Source organism: Rhinolophus sinicus, linkage group LG12 (genome assembly GCF_036562045.2).
Source record: "Rhinolophus sinicus isolate RSC01 linkage group LG12, ASM3656204v1, whole genome shotgun sequence".
Taxonomy (NCBI): Eukaryota; Metazoa; Chordata; class Mammalia; order Chiroptera; family Rhinolophidae; genus Rhinolophus; species Rhinolophus sinicus.
This window is the reverse complement of record NC_133761.1, coordinates 44556700-44571934: the sequence shown is the minus strand read 5'-3', so window position 1 is coordinate 44571934 and position 15235 is coordinate 44556700. Positions and strand designations below refer to the sequence as shown.

At 43.4% G+C, this 15235-nt stretch overlaps 1 protein-coding gene across 5 annotated transcripts in view; it reads left to right on the top strand.

Moving 5' to 3' along the window:
• PCNX2 (pecanex 2) overlaps positions 1-15235 on the top strand; it is a 242855-nt gene that overhangs the window by 93412 nt on the left and 134208 nt on the right. For all 5 annotated transcript variants that reach the window (XR_012490740.1, XM_019712884.2, XM_074316661.1 and 2 more), the window contains 2 exons: positions 9597-9706; positions 11209-11305. Coding sequence is in view for 4 of the 5 variants with exons in the window: in XM_019712884.2 (XP_019568443.2) it covers positions 9597-9706; positions 11209-11305 (207 nt within the window). In the remaining variant the exon portion in view is untranslated. The remainder of the gene's footprint in view (positions 1-9596; positions 9707-11208; positions 11306-15235) is intronic.

Genomic DNA, 15235 nt, shown 5'->3' with positions numbered 1-15235 from the left:
AGCAGCAGAGATCCCTCCCCACTGTTGGCTCTGGAGAAGCAGACTGCCCTGTTGTGAACAGCCTGTGGGGAGGGACACTTGTCAAGGGCTTGAGGTTGGCCACTCAGAGCTGGAGTGGACCCCAGCAGAGAGCCAGCAAGAAAATAGGGACTTCAGTGAGCTTGGAGGAGGACCCTAAGTCCCAGGTGAGATGGCAGCCCTGGCCAGCACTATCATTTCAGCCTGACGAGACCCTGAGCTGAGGCCAGTCACACTGTGTGCAGACTCCTGACCCGTGGCGCTGTGAGATCATGCATTCGTGTTGTTCAGGCCGCTCAGTTTGTGGTAATTGGTTACATTGCAGTAGAAAACTAATACAAATGGTAACTGTTATAAGTATAAATAGTCAATGGATATGACGATGATCACATCATGGTGATAATGTTAATAGTAATAAGTTTAAAAATTAAATCCAAGTTGTAATGTACTTTTATTATACTGGACTTCTGATTCTATCCTATGGCTGGGATCATGTCACTTCCATGTGCAAGGCAGTGGGAATTACAAGTCTCTTAGCTTCTGGGCAACTCATGGGGAAGAAGGGAGAAACGGGTGTTAGGTAGGTCGCTAGTGCTTTCCGTCATATTCCATGCATAGAAAGTTCAAAAGTATAATTGCTCTCTAAACCCAGCTAATGCTGGATGGTCATGATGCTCAAGCTTGGGTTGGGTGACTTTGACATTGGCAGTTGATACTGATTTGGGGGGAAAAACAGGAAGAATAATGATAGCTCAGTTGTACAAAATGGAATTGGCAATTGTTGAGTGAAGATCTGGGCTTGGGTTTTGGTCAAATCAGAAAACATAATGAAATCAATATTGGTACGATTTAGTGACCATCCAGTTTGGAGTAATAGATAAGGAGAGGGGAGGGGTGGCACAATAGAAAATTCTAGGCCGGAGTATGAGCAGTGGTGATCCTAGTAGAGATGGAAGACGATGCTTGTCTTAGCCATGTCAGCTGGAGTTTATCTTTTTCTCTCCCTGTGGATAAAAATCCTGTGGATAAAACTGTCCTTTTGGTGTTGGTTCAGTACTTATTTTTTCTGTATGTAATCAGTTCTACATGGAAAATACAGGTACTCACCATAATAAGGAGTACAGTAAAATCCTCTGTTATGATTAAAATGAGCAATACGTACCTCAAAGGTGTGCTATGAACTAAATGTGATAATGTATGCAGAGTAGTTAGTCAAGTCATGGCTCAGTACCTGGGAACAACTACTGTGGTTGTTTCTGTGTGTATTTTCTTCACTCCCAGTGTAGCCGTGAGCCCCTCAGAGTCATACACTGTGGTCTCCATATGGTTCTTTATATATCCCATAAAAAGTCCAGTGTCAGTAACGTAAAAGGTGTTCTTTACACTTTTGGATTGAATAAATACAGGTGACTGAGAAGAAGACTATGAGAAAGAAAGTAAATGTCAATGATTTTCCAAAAGTATGCGCGTGTGTGTGTGTTGTGTGTGTGTGTGTATTATATCTGTGCTGATATACATAGCTTTGGATGAATGGGACCTATCAGTCTGTCTTGGTAACTAATGATCTAATTTTCTTCGGTGCATATTCATAAAAGTAAAATATTTTCTTGAATTATAAACGTATGCATTTTTTTACCTAAATGAAAAAGCATATGAAATAAGAAAAATCTACTTTTAGTGAACGGGAAGACTGATTTGTCGTATTTGTTAATGCGGTTATGCATTTATTTACTGAACTCCTAGTGACTGCCTACTGGATTAGACTCAGTGCTGGGCATTGGGGACCCCTCGGGGTGTCCAGGGTGTGTGAGGGACAGCAGCACCGGCTTCTGCAGGACGAGCCCTGGGCGCTGGGCCCGAGTGTGGCTGGTGCTCACGCACAAGTGCTGATCACGTGACACCCAGGACAAAGACGGGAGACATGTCTGATTTTAGTGAATTTCTGGAATTTTAAAGGCACAGAGCTCATTTTACTTCAAGATGAGCTCATGTTGAAAATACACTTAGAACTAGGACTTGTATCAGTGTCAAAGTGATATGATTTAGTTCTTATTTCAGGAGGCCTGAAAACCTGGATCTCAGAAATACCCCTTTGTGTAATGGGCCAAGAAAAATCCATTGCTTTTTGCTTAGAAAGTGTGTGAACCTCATGTGGAGGTTAAAGCAAAGTGAGGTTTTGGTCTGTTTGCATTGACTTATAACCCTCAGTTAGTCTGCCCCATAGATTGCACTGCAGAGATTCTAAAATTTCTAAGAAAAGAAAATTCTGAAGCTAAGATTCTCTTTCGAGAGTACTTTTATACAAAGCTGAACTTCCCTATGCATTTTCATCAAAAGAATTTCCAAATGCATTTGAAATCTACCACAGAATTGTAGGACTATTAGACAGTTTTATTTCTACCTCATAAAAATATTTCAAAACCTATGGGAGTTTTATGAAGCCAGCGCTCATCAATCCACATCATTCCCAATTCGGCCCATGAGATGAATCTCAAAGCAATTAGAGATGTTAATCTTGAAGCAAACTATCACATGGTATGTACCCTTCATTATCGGTGGGTGATAGATTGTTTAAAACTGTCTCTCCAAAATCTTTATATATTTGTGCGTGTGGGTGTTTGTGTGAGTATAATAAATAACATATATAAAATAAAATTCAAAACTAATACGTACATGTTTAAAATATAACATTTTATTTTTCTTTAAATCCACTACAAATGTCAGTCAGTACTTCCTCTATTCCTTTCTGCTTTTCTTTGGAAGATGAAAGCAGTAGAGACAGTAAAAAACAAACAAACAAACAAAAAAACAATAGAAATGAACCTGAGCACCACACTAAATCTTTCAGATAAAACACACAGTGCATTTGATCATTTTCTTTCAAAATCCCTTTTCAGGTCAGTTGTTTTCCTCCAATACCAATATTTCCTTCTCTATCCCAAAATAAAATTAAAATGAAAACATTCTCAAGTGCATCTTTTTTCTTACTGTACCTCTGACTTGACAACCTGACTCCTTCTAGCAGTTTGGCTTCTAGAAAGCCCCCGCCCATCTCCCTGTCATTCTTTCCCAGGTCCTTTCTGTGCAGGGCAGACCTGCCTGAGGACGTGGGGATGTGAGCCTGGCCATGGAGGCACATGTGGGGGTGTGGTAGGGTAGGTGGTGGTGCATGAGTGATCAGCCAGCACCGTAGTCTGGAGATTAAGGAGAAAAGAATGCAAAAATGGGGTCCCTCAACCCCAAATCTTAATTCTGTAAAATAATTCTGAATAGTTCCATCTTCTACTCAATTTGATTTTTTTAGGTGTGTGTGTGTGTGTGTGTGTGTGTGTGTGTGTGAAATTGTGGAGCTGTTCACACAGTAATATATTCCTATGTGATAAAAGCATGAGAAGAAAAGCTTACAACAAGCGTCTCCTTCCTTCACTTCTAGGCAAGCTTAGATCTTAACTTTCCAAGGAAAATAAGTGTGAGTGTGTTTTTAAAAAAAATTGAATTGGGAAAAGGAAATGTTAATGTTTCCTTAATTGTAACTTTATTGAGTCATCAATGTCGGGAAGTTCTTCCTTAAATTACATTCAAATTCCATTGATGTTGAAGCATTTTTCTTTTTGTTTGGTCTTAAGAGTTGGTGGCACCCAGCTGCCTCTCTTCCCAGTGCAGAGCATTATGGGTGATAAACCATAAAGGTCATTTCCCTTCAATGTGTTTTCCTCAAGCTTAGTTTCCACTCTTATCTATTTCTATAAACTTCATATTTGTGTAAGAGCTGCAACGTTAGAATCCCATGCAGCTGAGCCCATCTGCAGCAAGACCAGGCCGTGCTGGAAAGCTGGGTCGTGCAGCCTTGAAACCTCGCCCCTCCTGTGACCTGGAATGTGTTGTCCAACATTCATTCCTAGTCCCCTTTGCAACCCACTCCTTATTTGTCCTCCATGAAGCTGCCCCTGACCTGTTCCCAGATCACTGCCTTCTCTGGGTGATCGCTCAGGGAGTTGTACAGACATTCAGGGCAGTGGACATGGGCGAGGGCTTTGCCACCTGGTAAACTCTTCTACTCTCCGGACTTCTCACTTGATCAGTGATTTGAAGGGCTGAGGCTAGCTCAGCTGTGAGATCTCTTTCAAGTCTGAAATAATCTTTACTGAAGATGGCATGGTTTTTGCAAACCTTGGCACTTTGCACATGAAAGAATAACTCATGTTGATATCCAAGAAGTCTTTCCTGTCTTGCTTCCTTGAGAAATTGCCTCCTATTTTCTATATAAATAACTGTTGAAAAAATGAACAAGGTTAAGAACGTGGAGCTTGAGGGTGTTTCCAGTAGAGAGCCTGTTGGGAATGCAGGCAGTCTGCCTTGTGCAGTCTGTCAAAGCTCAGGTCAGCCCAGCTTCTTTCTGAGAGGGAGCTGTGTGGAGATCAGAGGCTGGGTGAGAAAATGTGAAAAGCAGCATCGAGAATATGGACTCTGCCCCCCTATCTCCCACCCTCTTTGGAAGAGTGAGGGCTGTTCTGGCTTTGCTTTTACGTTGTTGAAGGAAATATTCATGCCTTCGGTTCCGCCTCTATGGCCACACGGCCGTTCATTCATGTCTAACAGTTTATCCCAAAGCTATTGGTTCTGCTAAAAAGAAATCATATGGATGGATGGATGGATGGATGGATGGATGGATGGATGGATGGATGCAGAGTTTTACTAATACAGGACACACACCACAAGGAATGTAACGGCTTGAAATAAATGAGAATTACCCCTAACAAGATCAGTCAGTTCAGTGTGTGCCACTTGGGATAATAATAACACTTCTTGGCAAGGTCAGAGTCACAGTTTGCAGAGTTCTGTTTCCTTATTTTCTTCTGCCTTGGTACAGAAACAGAAGGACATAAGGAGTCTACAAAAATCATTGTTCTTCCTTCACCTCCTAGAGGAGGACTGGCCACTCTTAAGGTCGATTCTAGTTTTGTCAGAAAATGTGATTTTACTACAGTCCTGAGTCCCCTTATGTATCTGCTGTGGTCTGTTTGTGCCCCGCCCCCCAAATTCATATTTTGAAATCTGAGCCCCAAAGGTGGTAGTATTAGGAGGTGGGGCCTTTGGGAAATGGTTGGGTCACGAAGATGGAGCCCTCATAAAGGGGATTAGTGCTTTTATAAAAGAGGCCGGAGAACTCCCTCACCCCTTCCGCATGTGAGGGCAGAGTGAGAAGTCGCCAACTATGAACCAGAAATCAGGTTCTCACCAGACACCAAATCTACCAGCACCTTGATCTTGAGCTCAGCCTCCAGCACTGGGAGCAATAAATGTCTGCTGTTTATAAGCCACCCAGTCTGTGCTACTTTGTCACAGCAGGCCAAATGGTCTGAGGCAGTGTCTTAGTGAAGCGTGTAGCAATAGGAACATTTACTGAGTGTTTTATACTGGCTATAAAGTATTTAACACACAGTAGTTCATATAACATTTACAACAACCCAATGGGGTTGACTATTACATTATCTTAGATAAGGAAACTGAGGCTTAAGAGCTTGACCGGTATCTTAGTGCAAATAATCCACAAATACAGTATATTAGTGCAAGTAATCAAAAAATAATCAACTGACGCTGGCGGTGCTAGTCCAGAGCCAGGCGTCTGACTCCTGCTCTGCCCCGCGAAGGACTGACGTGTGTACTGGTAGATACTTAAATGCAATGATCTGTTCAATTTCGCTTCCATCGGCCCTGCACAGGAAGGAAGTAACAGTCACTCACATCCGGTGTGTTGGATCTTTACATACTGATTAACCGCCTTCCAGGGTCCGGGCCTGCACAAGGGGTTCAGAATCCACTGGGGGAAAACAGACGAGCCCCTGCTGTCCGTGGGCCCATCCCCTCAGATGGTGATGAGACAGTCACTTACGCAGATATGTAACCACGGGCTGAGAGAAATGCTGGGAAGCCATCACTCACCTCCAACCCCACTGTTTCCGATGTGACAGCTTTACCTCCCACTCCCTTTTCTACCAATTGCAATTTTAGTGGGTAAGGATGGAGGGTCCCTCAGGAATAGTGAGGTGGGCTGTCCTTTTGCGTTTGCATTGAAGAGATTTACTTACGTAGAGAGCAAATGTGAGAAGAATTAGGTAAGGGATGTTTGGTATATGAAAGGCAAATCATTTAAATGTATTAGTCTGGCTTTAATTTATTGTCTGCAAAGACCATCCATCATGGGTGCTCTTTCTTTTCCAATTAATAAAACTAACTGACATATTTACAGCATGCAAGGCTGTTTCAAATTCATTAAGTCATTACAGCAATTCTTCAAGAAAGGTGTCATTGTCACCTTTTTATAGAAGAGGTGACCAGGCCACTGAGAATGTGCTTCCACAGAATCATTCATTCCTGGAAGTGATGAGGGGGCATCAGTTTCTGCCCACGCGTGTTCCCTTGGCCTTGACTCGGTGTTATACAGTGACAGTTATTTCCATGGTCATGGTTAATAAATCCTTCTCACAGTGATTTTTTTCCCCAGTGTTCCAGCGTTTGCATTTTTATAGGCTGCACAAAATTGTGAATTAAATACACTGCATAGGCAAGCAGAGAGGAATCAATGGAAGGAAATAGAATTTAGCAGTTTGTTCTCTATTGGAAAACTTTTTGTATTTTGTATTTTTATTTTTTGTAACAGCCAAGTATGAAAAGAAAGAAGAGAATCCTTAGGTGGCAGCCAGAGCACGGAGTAGAGTGTCAGCAAGTGGGCAGCTCCGCCCACGCACAAGCACCTACAGAGCCGAGCTTGCCCTTGCTAGAAGCCCTGCAGGAGAGGGACCACGTTCTGTGTTTTTCTGTGCAGGGCTCCACTTCAGAGCCTCTCTCTTGACTCACTTGAACCTCTGCCTGGCACTGATCACCTTGCTGTGACGTCACTTGTCGTGCCTTATTGCAGTTATTAATGTGTTTTTCCTGTCCCAAGACCTGGTGTCTGTCCTCGTCACGTGTGTTCCTCGGGTCCTGGCACATAGTGGAGGGCCAGTAGATCTGCCTGGGAAGTCAGGGAGGCAGCACCAAGCAGGTGGGACTTATTGTGCTGGGCACTGGAGCATGGGTAGGAGTTCACCAGGCAAAGGGAGTGGAGGAGGGCCCGAATGGAAGAGTCCTCTGTGCACATGGACCCTGGATGTGAAGGCAGGGGGCCAGGAGGCAATGTGTCTGAATGGCGTTAGCTGCTCTGCATGTCCTAATTGTGAGGAACGTGGCCAAAATGTTGGGCAAGGGCAAGGTCCTGATTGGCTTATGTGGCTTCCTGTGGAGTGGATTTTATTAGGCAATGAGGAATTATTGAGAAGTACTGGGTGATGAGCAATAATGTGATTGATTTGCCTTTTATGAGAGGAGAATCACTTGTTACGTGGGGGATGAATCTGGGGTCTGTGGAGCAGGGCAGGGATGTGGCGACGAGCATTCCATCTTCTCACTCTGAAGCTGTTAACAACAGTCCTGGAAGAAGACAGTGGAGCCTTGCCCAGTGGGATACACTGAGAGGAATAGACAGATTGGAGAGAGATCCAAAGACGCAGCCATGACACGTGAGGATCAGCTGACCGGGGATGCAGGTTTCTGAGTCAGTGCCCTCGGTACCGGTCACCACATAGGGTTGCATTGAACTCTCCCGTGTCAAAAATTTTTAAAAATGGCCCAGGGTAGTGAAAAGTACCCTCACTACAACTCTTGAGTATGTATTATTCTCCTATCCTAAGGAAGAGGAAACCAACCCAGTGCTCAGCGGTGTTAAGTAACTTAGTCAAAGCCACACAGCTCATCCATGACAGGGCTGGGATTCAAATCCAGGTCTGCCCCGCTCGAAGCCCACCTGGTAAGGAAGTGGTGCTCCCCTGGGTAGGTGCCCAAGTAACAGAAGCTAACGACTCTGGCTGACAAAGGGGCCGCTTGCACTACTGAGCTGGCTCGGAAGGAAAGGGCAGTGAGTGCAGTGACTTGGCGGGTCACTGGATGAAGGGGGCCTTTTTTATTTTTTAAAGATGTCAGCAACTTAAGCCTTTTTACAGGCAAGGCAGCAGAAACCAGTGAAAAGAGAGGATGTCTTTCCTCTAACGGGGGTGTCTGTAAAATAAGGAGGGCATCGTGGGCTGATCTTAGGATGGAGGGAGTGCCCCTCTCCTTTGGGCACAGGAAAGGAAGCCATTGATGAAACTCAAAGGGGCAAAGAGAGAAGCGGAGAACGCTGTTATTGCTGCACCGGAGACATATGCACAGAGTCGGGAAAGGACGAATGAGTTTGGTGCCCGAGGCCGCCGGGGAAGTGACTACACAGGTGCCCAGGGAGCTGGGCGTTGGCTCGCAGGGCGTCCCTGGCGGGGCTGGTGGTGAACAGTGAACTTGGAGCTAGTCAGACACCCCTGACTGTCCAGCTACAGGCTCAGCGGCCTCCGTGAGACTTGGTTTCCACAGTTCCTATCCATGTGCTGTGCTCAGAATCCTAGACCTTCACTGGGGAGGTCTCATGTGGGGACAGAAAGGAAATGCATTTCACTTGCTAGGAAAGTGAGGCCTGCGAGAATAAAACCACTCACCACCCAGGGTAATGTGCTCCTCCAGCGTATCTCAGCAGTGACAAATCTCAGTGAGCACACTGGCCTCGCTCACTCACGTATTTGATTTTATGCATAATTAACAACTCTTTCTTCTCAAACAAAGCACTTCGTGAGCTAAGGGATCAAAATCTTGAGACAAGTACTGAAGTCCTTTTCTAGATCCACCGTTCAGAAGGCATCAGCGATTCCACTGAAAAGGCTCAATATCGAGAAGTTTTCTTCTTTGTATGTAAAGACGTGTGTTGGCAGGAATGTCAGGGAGGGGTGGAAGGAGAGGGGCCCCAGGTCACCACGCTGCTTGTGGGGGGGAATGCGAGTCACCTGTGATCTGTTTGTACCCCCCAAGTGCAGGGTGTTGGTTACTGCATCGGTGCCTCTGTCAGATTAAACCTGAAGTGTCTTGCTGTCTTGATTTCAAACCATTTTTCTCTTTCCTCAGGGGATTGTCTTTAATTTTTACCTATTAGGTTGGGGCAAAAGTAATTGCAGTTTTTGCAGTTATTTTTAACCTTTTGAACCGCAATTACTTTTGCATCAACCTAATAGTTTCACTTCCGTATACTAGTTGATTTGATATCTTAATGCCATATTTACAAGTTTTATACCTTTTAAACCATTGATGAAATAAACTGAAAAATACAATTCTTATAGGCATTAATAAGTATTCTATTGTATTCAGAAGAGACAATACATGTTTAATGTTACATCCTATAAAAATCCTAAACTTATTTTCAGAAAAGATTAAGTAAGATAGTTTCAGAAATAATGTACAATTACTTTGACATGGCCCCACCACATCCCTTCTCGAAATCACTGTACATGAACAGGCAGGTTTCCGGCCATCAGGTGCTGGTATGCCCACTGGCCGGAGTGATTACAGGATAGCACGTCCATCAGCTGGGCACTGGGGACGCCCCTAATCGCTTTGCAGAGAGCAGCCTGCTGTCCTGCACCCAGCGTGGAGTGACGGGCTGTCTGCTGTCCTTTCCTCAGGAACCGTGGAGCGCACAGCACATCCCAGCAATGTTTTCAGCCTTCTGTGGCCTCCTGGTTTCGCTCTCCTTCCATCTGAGCCGGCACAGCAGCGACCCCTCTGTGCTCCTGTGAGTAACACACGCAGTGATATACATGGTTGTGAGTACATACCCTGCCCTGTGACACACACACATAACTGCAACACACCCCACGTTGTAACACACACATACATGCTGTAACACACCCCACGCTGTGACACACACGGCTGTGAGTATGCTCTGTGCTGTGACACACACACACAGACCTATGAGTAACACACATGCACTATAACACACACACATGACTGTGAGTACACACCCCTCACTGTGACACACACAAAACTGTAACACACCCTACATTGCAACACACACAGACCTGTGAGTACACACACATGCTGTAACACACTCAGCTGTAACACATCCCATGCTGTCACACACACACACACACACACACACACACACACACACACACACTGTGCATGGGTACTGTAGCCTTGCTCTCTCACTGAGTGGGGCATGGCTGTTCAGTGACAGTGGCGGGTGGACTCTTTGTGGCTGGGCACTGGGGGAGGGTGGGAGAAATGCAGGGTGACCAGAGACTCAGGGACTTCTGCGCACGGTTAACCTTCTCTCTGCACTTCTGGAATGAAGGGCAGTGCCCGGGACACGTGGCTGCTCTGCTTCGCCCTTGGGCGAGGTGTTTGAGAAACTTCATTCTCAACAAGGACCCTCTCTGGGGCCATTGAGCCGCTGCCTTAACTCTAGGAGTCACCTGGGAGACTGGCCCAGCGGTACCTCTGAAAGGAGAGGTCTTTCTTTTGCTCTGTTGCTTTTTGTCCCCAATTCGGCCGGTGCCCTCTGAGTTTACAGTGAAGTTTTAAAATGTATTTAATAATAATCATTATTCATTGACATTTTAAAATGTATTTAATAATAATCCTTAGTCACTTGAAAATATACTTTGCCATCTTCCCTTTAATCGAGTCTTTTAAGTCTTCGATAAAGATGGACTTTGGAACTGAAACCCTTTCGTGTGAGGCCCAAGTTTCAGGTGTCAGTCAGTCAGTCGCAATCAGATGTCACTCACATTGTGTGATTTGTCCAGACTTAGGGAAGAGAACCTCTTTGATGTAAGAGAACCATAACTGTTTGGGGGCCAGAGAAACCGTAATTTTAGGCTGTCAGGTGCAGCGAGATGAAAGGCATGGGAGAATGGGGAACAGTTGAATATGGTTTGCACACTTGTTCATATCACACACTTGAGTGGAGTGTTGAGTTTTGCTGCCAGTTTTTCCTGTGGCCGAAACCTGCTGGCCTGGCAGAAATAGAGACTCACCCTGAGCCTCGTTAGCTGTGAACAGTGTGGGCAGGATGCCTCCTGAGGTACTCAGCCACTTTAATTAGAATGGGGTTGGGAAATCAAAACCTTCTCTCTGCGATCACTTGACTACATACCTTATTTTCTTTGTTACGAAGGAGAGAGGCTTGCTTTTGTCATTCGTGAGCCTGAGGCCTACGGTGAGCCTGTACCTTAAACATTGTGATGGGCACATGTTTTCAAAAGGAAAACCTGTGTGTTTTTCCATTTTCAGATCCTTTATTCAATGCAGATTGTTTCCTAAATGTCTACATCAAAATCTGGAGACGCTGGCTGCAGACCCTCTCCCCAAGAAGATGAAAGATTCAGTGGTGAGACATTTGTGTTTTATGATGTTGTAGGGAACTTGCTTGATGGGGCGTGGAGTTTGTCACACACTCAGCTTCTCCGTGGGGCCCTAGCGAGCCGGGCCTGAGAGCGACTAGAGCAGGAAGCTGAGCCTCGTCCTGGCCTGACCCTGGCATGTGCACTGTTGAGCCGCCTGCGGCTGTGGCCCTTTCAGAGCCTTGAAGGCGGCTGCTGTCCTCGTGCCGAGACACTGAGGTAGCCCTCAGCTGATGGCAGTGTGCCCGGGTATTCCAACGAAGCGCGTTGGGTCAATTCTGCCCACGGCTGGCACCAAGAGGCAGGCGGGCTGTGCCTGAATGAAAGCCTGTCAAATAAACGTTCGGCCCAACTGAGGTGCTGCACACACCCTCGCTCCATGCCTTGCCTCAGCTCCTGCTGAGCTCAGAGCACTCTTTCCAGGGTCTTTGTTTCAAGGCTGACGTCTGTACAGCCCTGGTGAGGGCCCCTTGGGCTCTATACCTATGTCTGGGCTGACGGAGGAGGGAGAACCACACCGTACCTGTGGGAGCACATGAGGGGGAGAAGACGGAGGGATAGAAGGAAGGAAGGAGAGAGCCCAAGGAATGCAAGGAATGGCGCTGTTTCTTTGTTCTCCAGGAAAATGGCGTGGGGGCAGTTTCAAACATCCTTTGAGCAGGAAGTTGACATCAACTTCCAAAAAGGAATATTAATCCTTTGAAAGGCCGTGCTCACTGGTTCTGTAATCTCCATTTATTTGAGTCTTGCGCTTGGTTCAGCGTGATTTCTTTGGGTTGTGCTTTCCCTGTGTTCTGTAGGAATGACAGATCAGAGGAAAAGCACTTAGTGGTGTGTTGATTGCAGGGTGCTCCTGCCAGAGCCGTGTCTCGTTTGCCCCTGTCCACACAGCATAGTAGGTGCTCAGTGCATTCCACTGATTCAGACGAGGTGTATTGCTACCTGCCATCTCAAGACAGCGTGTGGGACTCTCTGCCAACATGATAACATTTTCAAAATTCATACTCAGCCCCTGTGCCTCTGAGAGTCGTCACAGTTCCAGCTAAAAAGCATTGAGGCCCATCACCACAAGGGAATCAAAACACAAATCACTTACTCTGAATAAGGGCATGGTTCATTAATTTTAAAAGTAGAGATATGTTCAAAAGTAGGGTAAGAAGTGACGCTTCTAGGGCAGACGAGATGGCAGCTAATAAAGAAGGAAGACATTTGACATTCAAACATAGTATGTTGGAATGAGGGACAAGATTAAACTGACATTCCTAGATCAGTTTCTGTGAAAGCCAGAGTGGCCCCAAATCTACCCAAAAGTTTTCCCAAGGATATCTGAGAAAAACGAGCTCCCCCAAATGTTCCTTAACTTCATGACTGAGGAAGATGCTACTGATTTATTGTAGTAAAAATAATGTATGAATTACAATGAAATGTGACAAGAAATTTGCCTAGCAGACACTTGAGAACATTCATTAGTATAATTAGAGGTGATGGGGTAGGAGTTACTTTACTCGGTTTTCATACACTTTGAAGTGCTTCGCATGAGGTAGAGCCCATACCTTGTAGGAGATTTAATACGATGTGTGCTCATTTCTCTGAAAAGTCTTCTGGTCTAATTATAATATTTTAATGGGATTGTGAGGTTCAGCTTTTACAGTTTGACGCATAATACCTTTTGCGCCATAGAGCAAGTATAAAATTTCCCTTCTCGTCTCTGATTTTCTTTCTCTGTGTCTCTCTCTGACTCTCTTACATTCTCTGTCTCTTTCTTTTTTCTTAATTTTCAGTTTGTATGGGAAGCCCTGGGGAGCTTCATTAGATGATCCGCCCAGGCTTCCCTTTTATTCTGACTCATTTGGCCTATGATAGTACCTGGGGGTCTGCGTATTTACAAGGCCTTCCTCTCAGGACACTGCTCTAGAAAAAGGTACTGAGAGCTCTGTCAGTGGGCTTATTCATTTCCATATGAGCAACATAAAGTATGCACACAAAGCTGATGACCATAATTCGACATTTAATAAAAATATCAACTTTCCACTAGTGGTTTGCCAGGTTAGTGTTTTTCCACATGCCTCCTCAGCATGGTCTTTTAGCTTTTACTCTCACTGATCTTTATCATTTTCAACACTTTCACTGTATCTATTTTTCTCAGTTTCTAGAGACAAAAGGCAAACAAAACTACCCAATTTTAATCTGTACAATTCAAACAACTTCTTTTAAACCATGGGTTGTATCATCTAGATGTTTTGGGCCCCACGCTCTAAATCTACTGGATGTGTAGTGTTGGACCAGCGACGATTAAGCTTCTTTTTAGGGTCAGAGCATGAAGTGCTACGTAAAATGTCACAATGGATTTAAAACAGTCAATATACTAAGAGCTAATACATTCATTAGCTAAGCATTCATGGGCTCATCGTTAACATAGGGAACAAAATATTAATATTAGTAAATATTGTTTTAGAAGTTCTGGCTAGCTTAAGTCCTGAAAGAGAAACAAACGTAGATTACATTATTGTATTCCTATAGAATGAACAGAAAAGTTTATTAAAATCAACTATGATGAATAAGAATTCATAAAGACCATCAGAGGCAAGAAAATGTAGACAAAAAAGAACATTCTAACACATGAAAAACAACCTTAGATAATATAATGAAAACATGATCCAACTCACAATAGCAACAAAATACATGAGTTGATACTAGGAATGATTTTAACAAGTAGTGTCAGAAGGAAAGAAAACTACAGCAGTCTATTAAAATGCAAATGGAGTTTTGAATAAGTGGTGATGAATAGATATAACCTGATTTTCCATAGGAAGGCTGAGAAATATTAAATGCTGATTCTTTATAAGAAATTTGTAGGTTTAATGTAGTTCCAAACAGTTATAAAGGAATGTTATTTACAACTTGGGGAAATTATTCTAAGGTTTATTTAGAAGGATAGCTGTTAATAGCTTTAAAAATCTGAAAAAGAAGAATAAGAAAGAAGAACTTAGCACTTTGAGATTTAAGAGTATATTATAAAGATTGAATAATCAAAAAAATATGAGACTCATCCAGGATTAGTGAATCAGTAAAACACAGAAATTCATGTTTTTATGAATTTGTTACATAAAAATTAAATGTCATAATCAAGAATTGATTATCCAGTATATGGTATTGAGGTAATTGTTTAGCAGAGGGAGGGAGAAAAGAATTTTATGTGCTAATCCTTTTCCAGACACCAATGTAAGTGAAAGACAGAGAGAGAAAGCGAGAAATCAAATGAGACTTTTCCATTTCTGACATTATGGCAGGCTAAATTATTATAACCAAACTCAATGCTGATTAAAACTAAAAATTCTGAACATCAAAAGAAGCTCTTCCGAAATGTGACAAAAAATTGACAAAATAATAAGGAATTTACAGTCTACATTATAATGTCTGGATGGCATAAAACTCAATTTATGAATATAGTTTAAAGTAGCCTCCAACTGGAAATACCTCATGGCAGAAACAAACATGAATCCTCTCTAGAGGCCTCCTTCCTCCCAGGTCTCCAACTAATCCCAAAGCCAATTTTCTAAGGGAAATGAGCAGCTTACAATAAAAATTTGAAACTGTACAAGGAAACAAGGAGCAGATACAGATCTGCAAATACTTCAGATATAGGAACTATGAGACACAAATTTTAGAACCACTATACTTACTATGTTTAAAAAAATAAAAGGCTTAAAAATTTATAGATAATAGAAAATGTTTCAAATGATCCAGCATATTTGAATGAAAACCAAATAGATCTTCTAAACAAACAAAAGCTAAACCAAAGCAAAAAGGAGCAATTGAAGTTAAAAAAAAAAAAAAAAAAAAATCTCACACATGGAGATTAGACACCTCTGAAGAGAGAAATTGTGAACTGAAGGATAAAGACAGAAGAAAGTGTC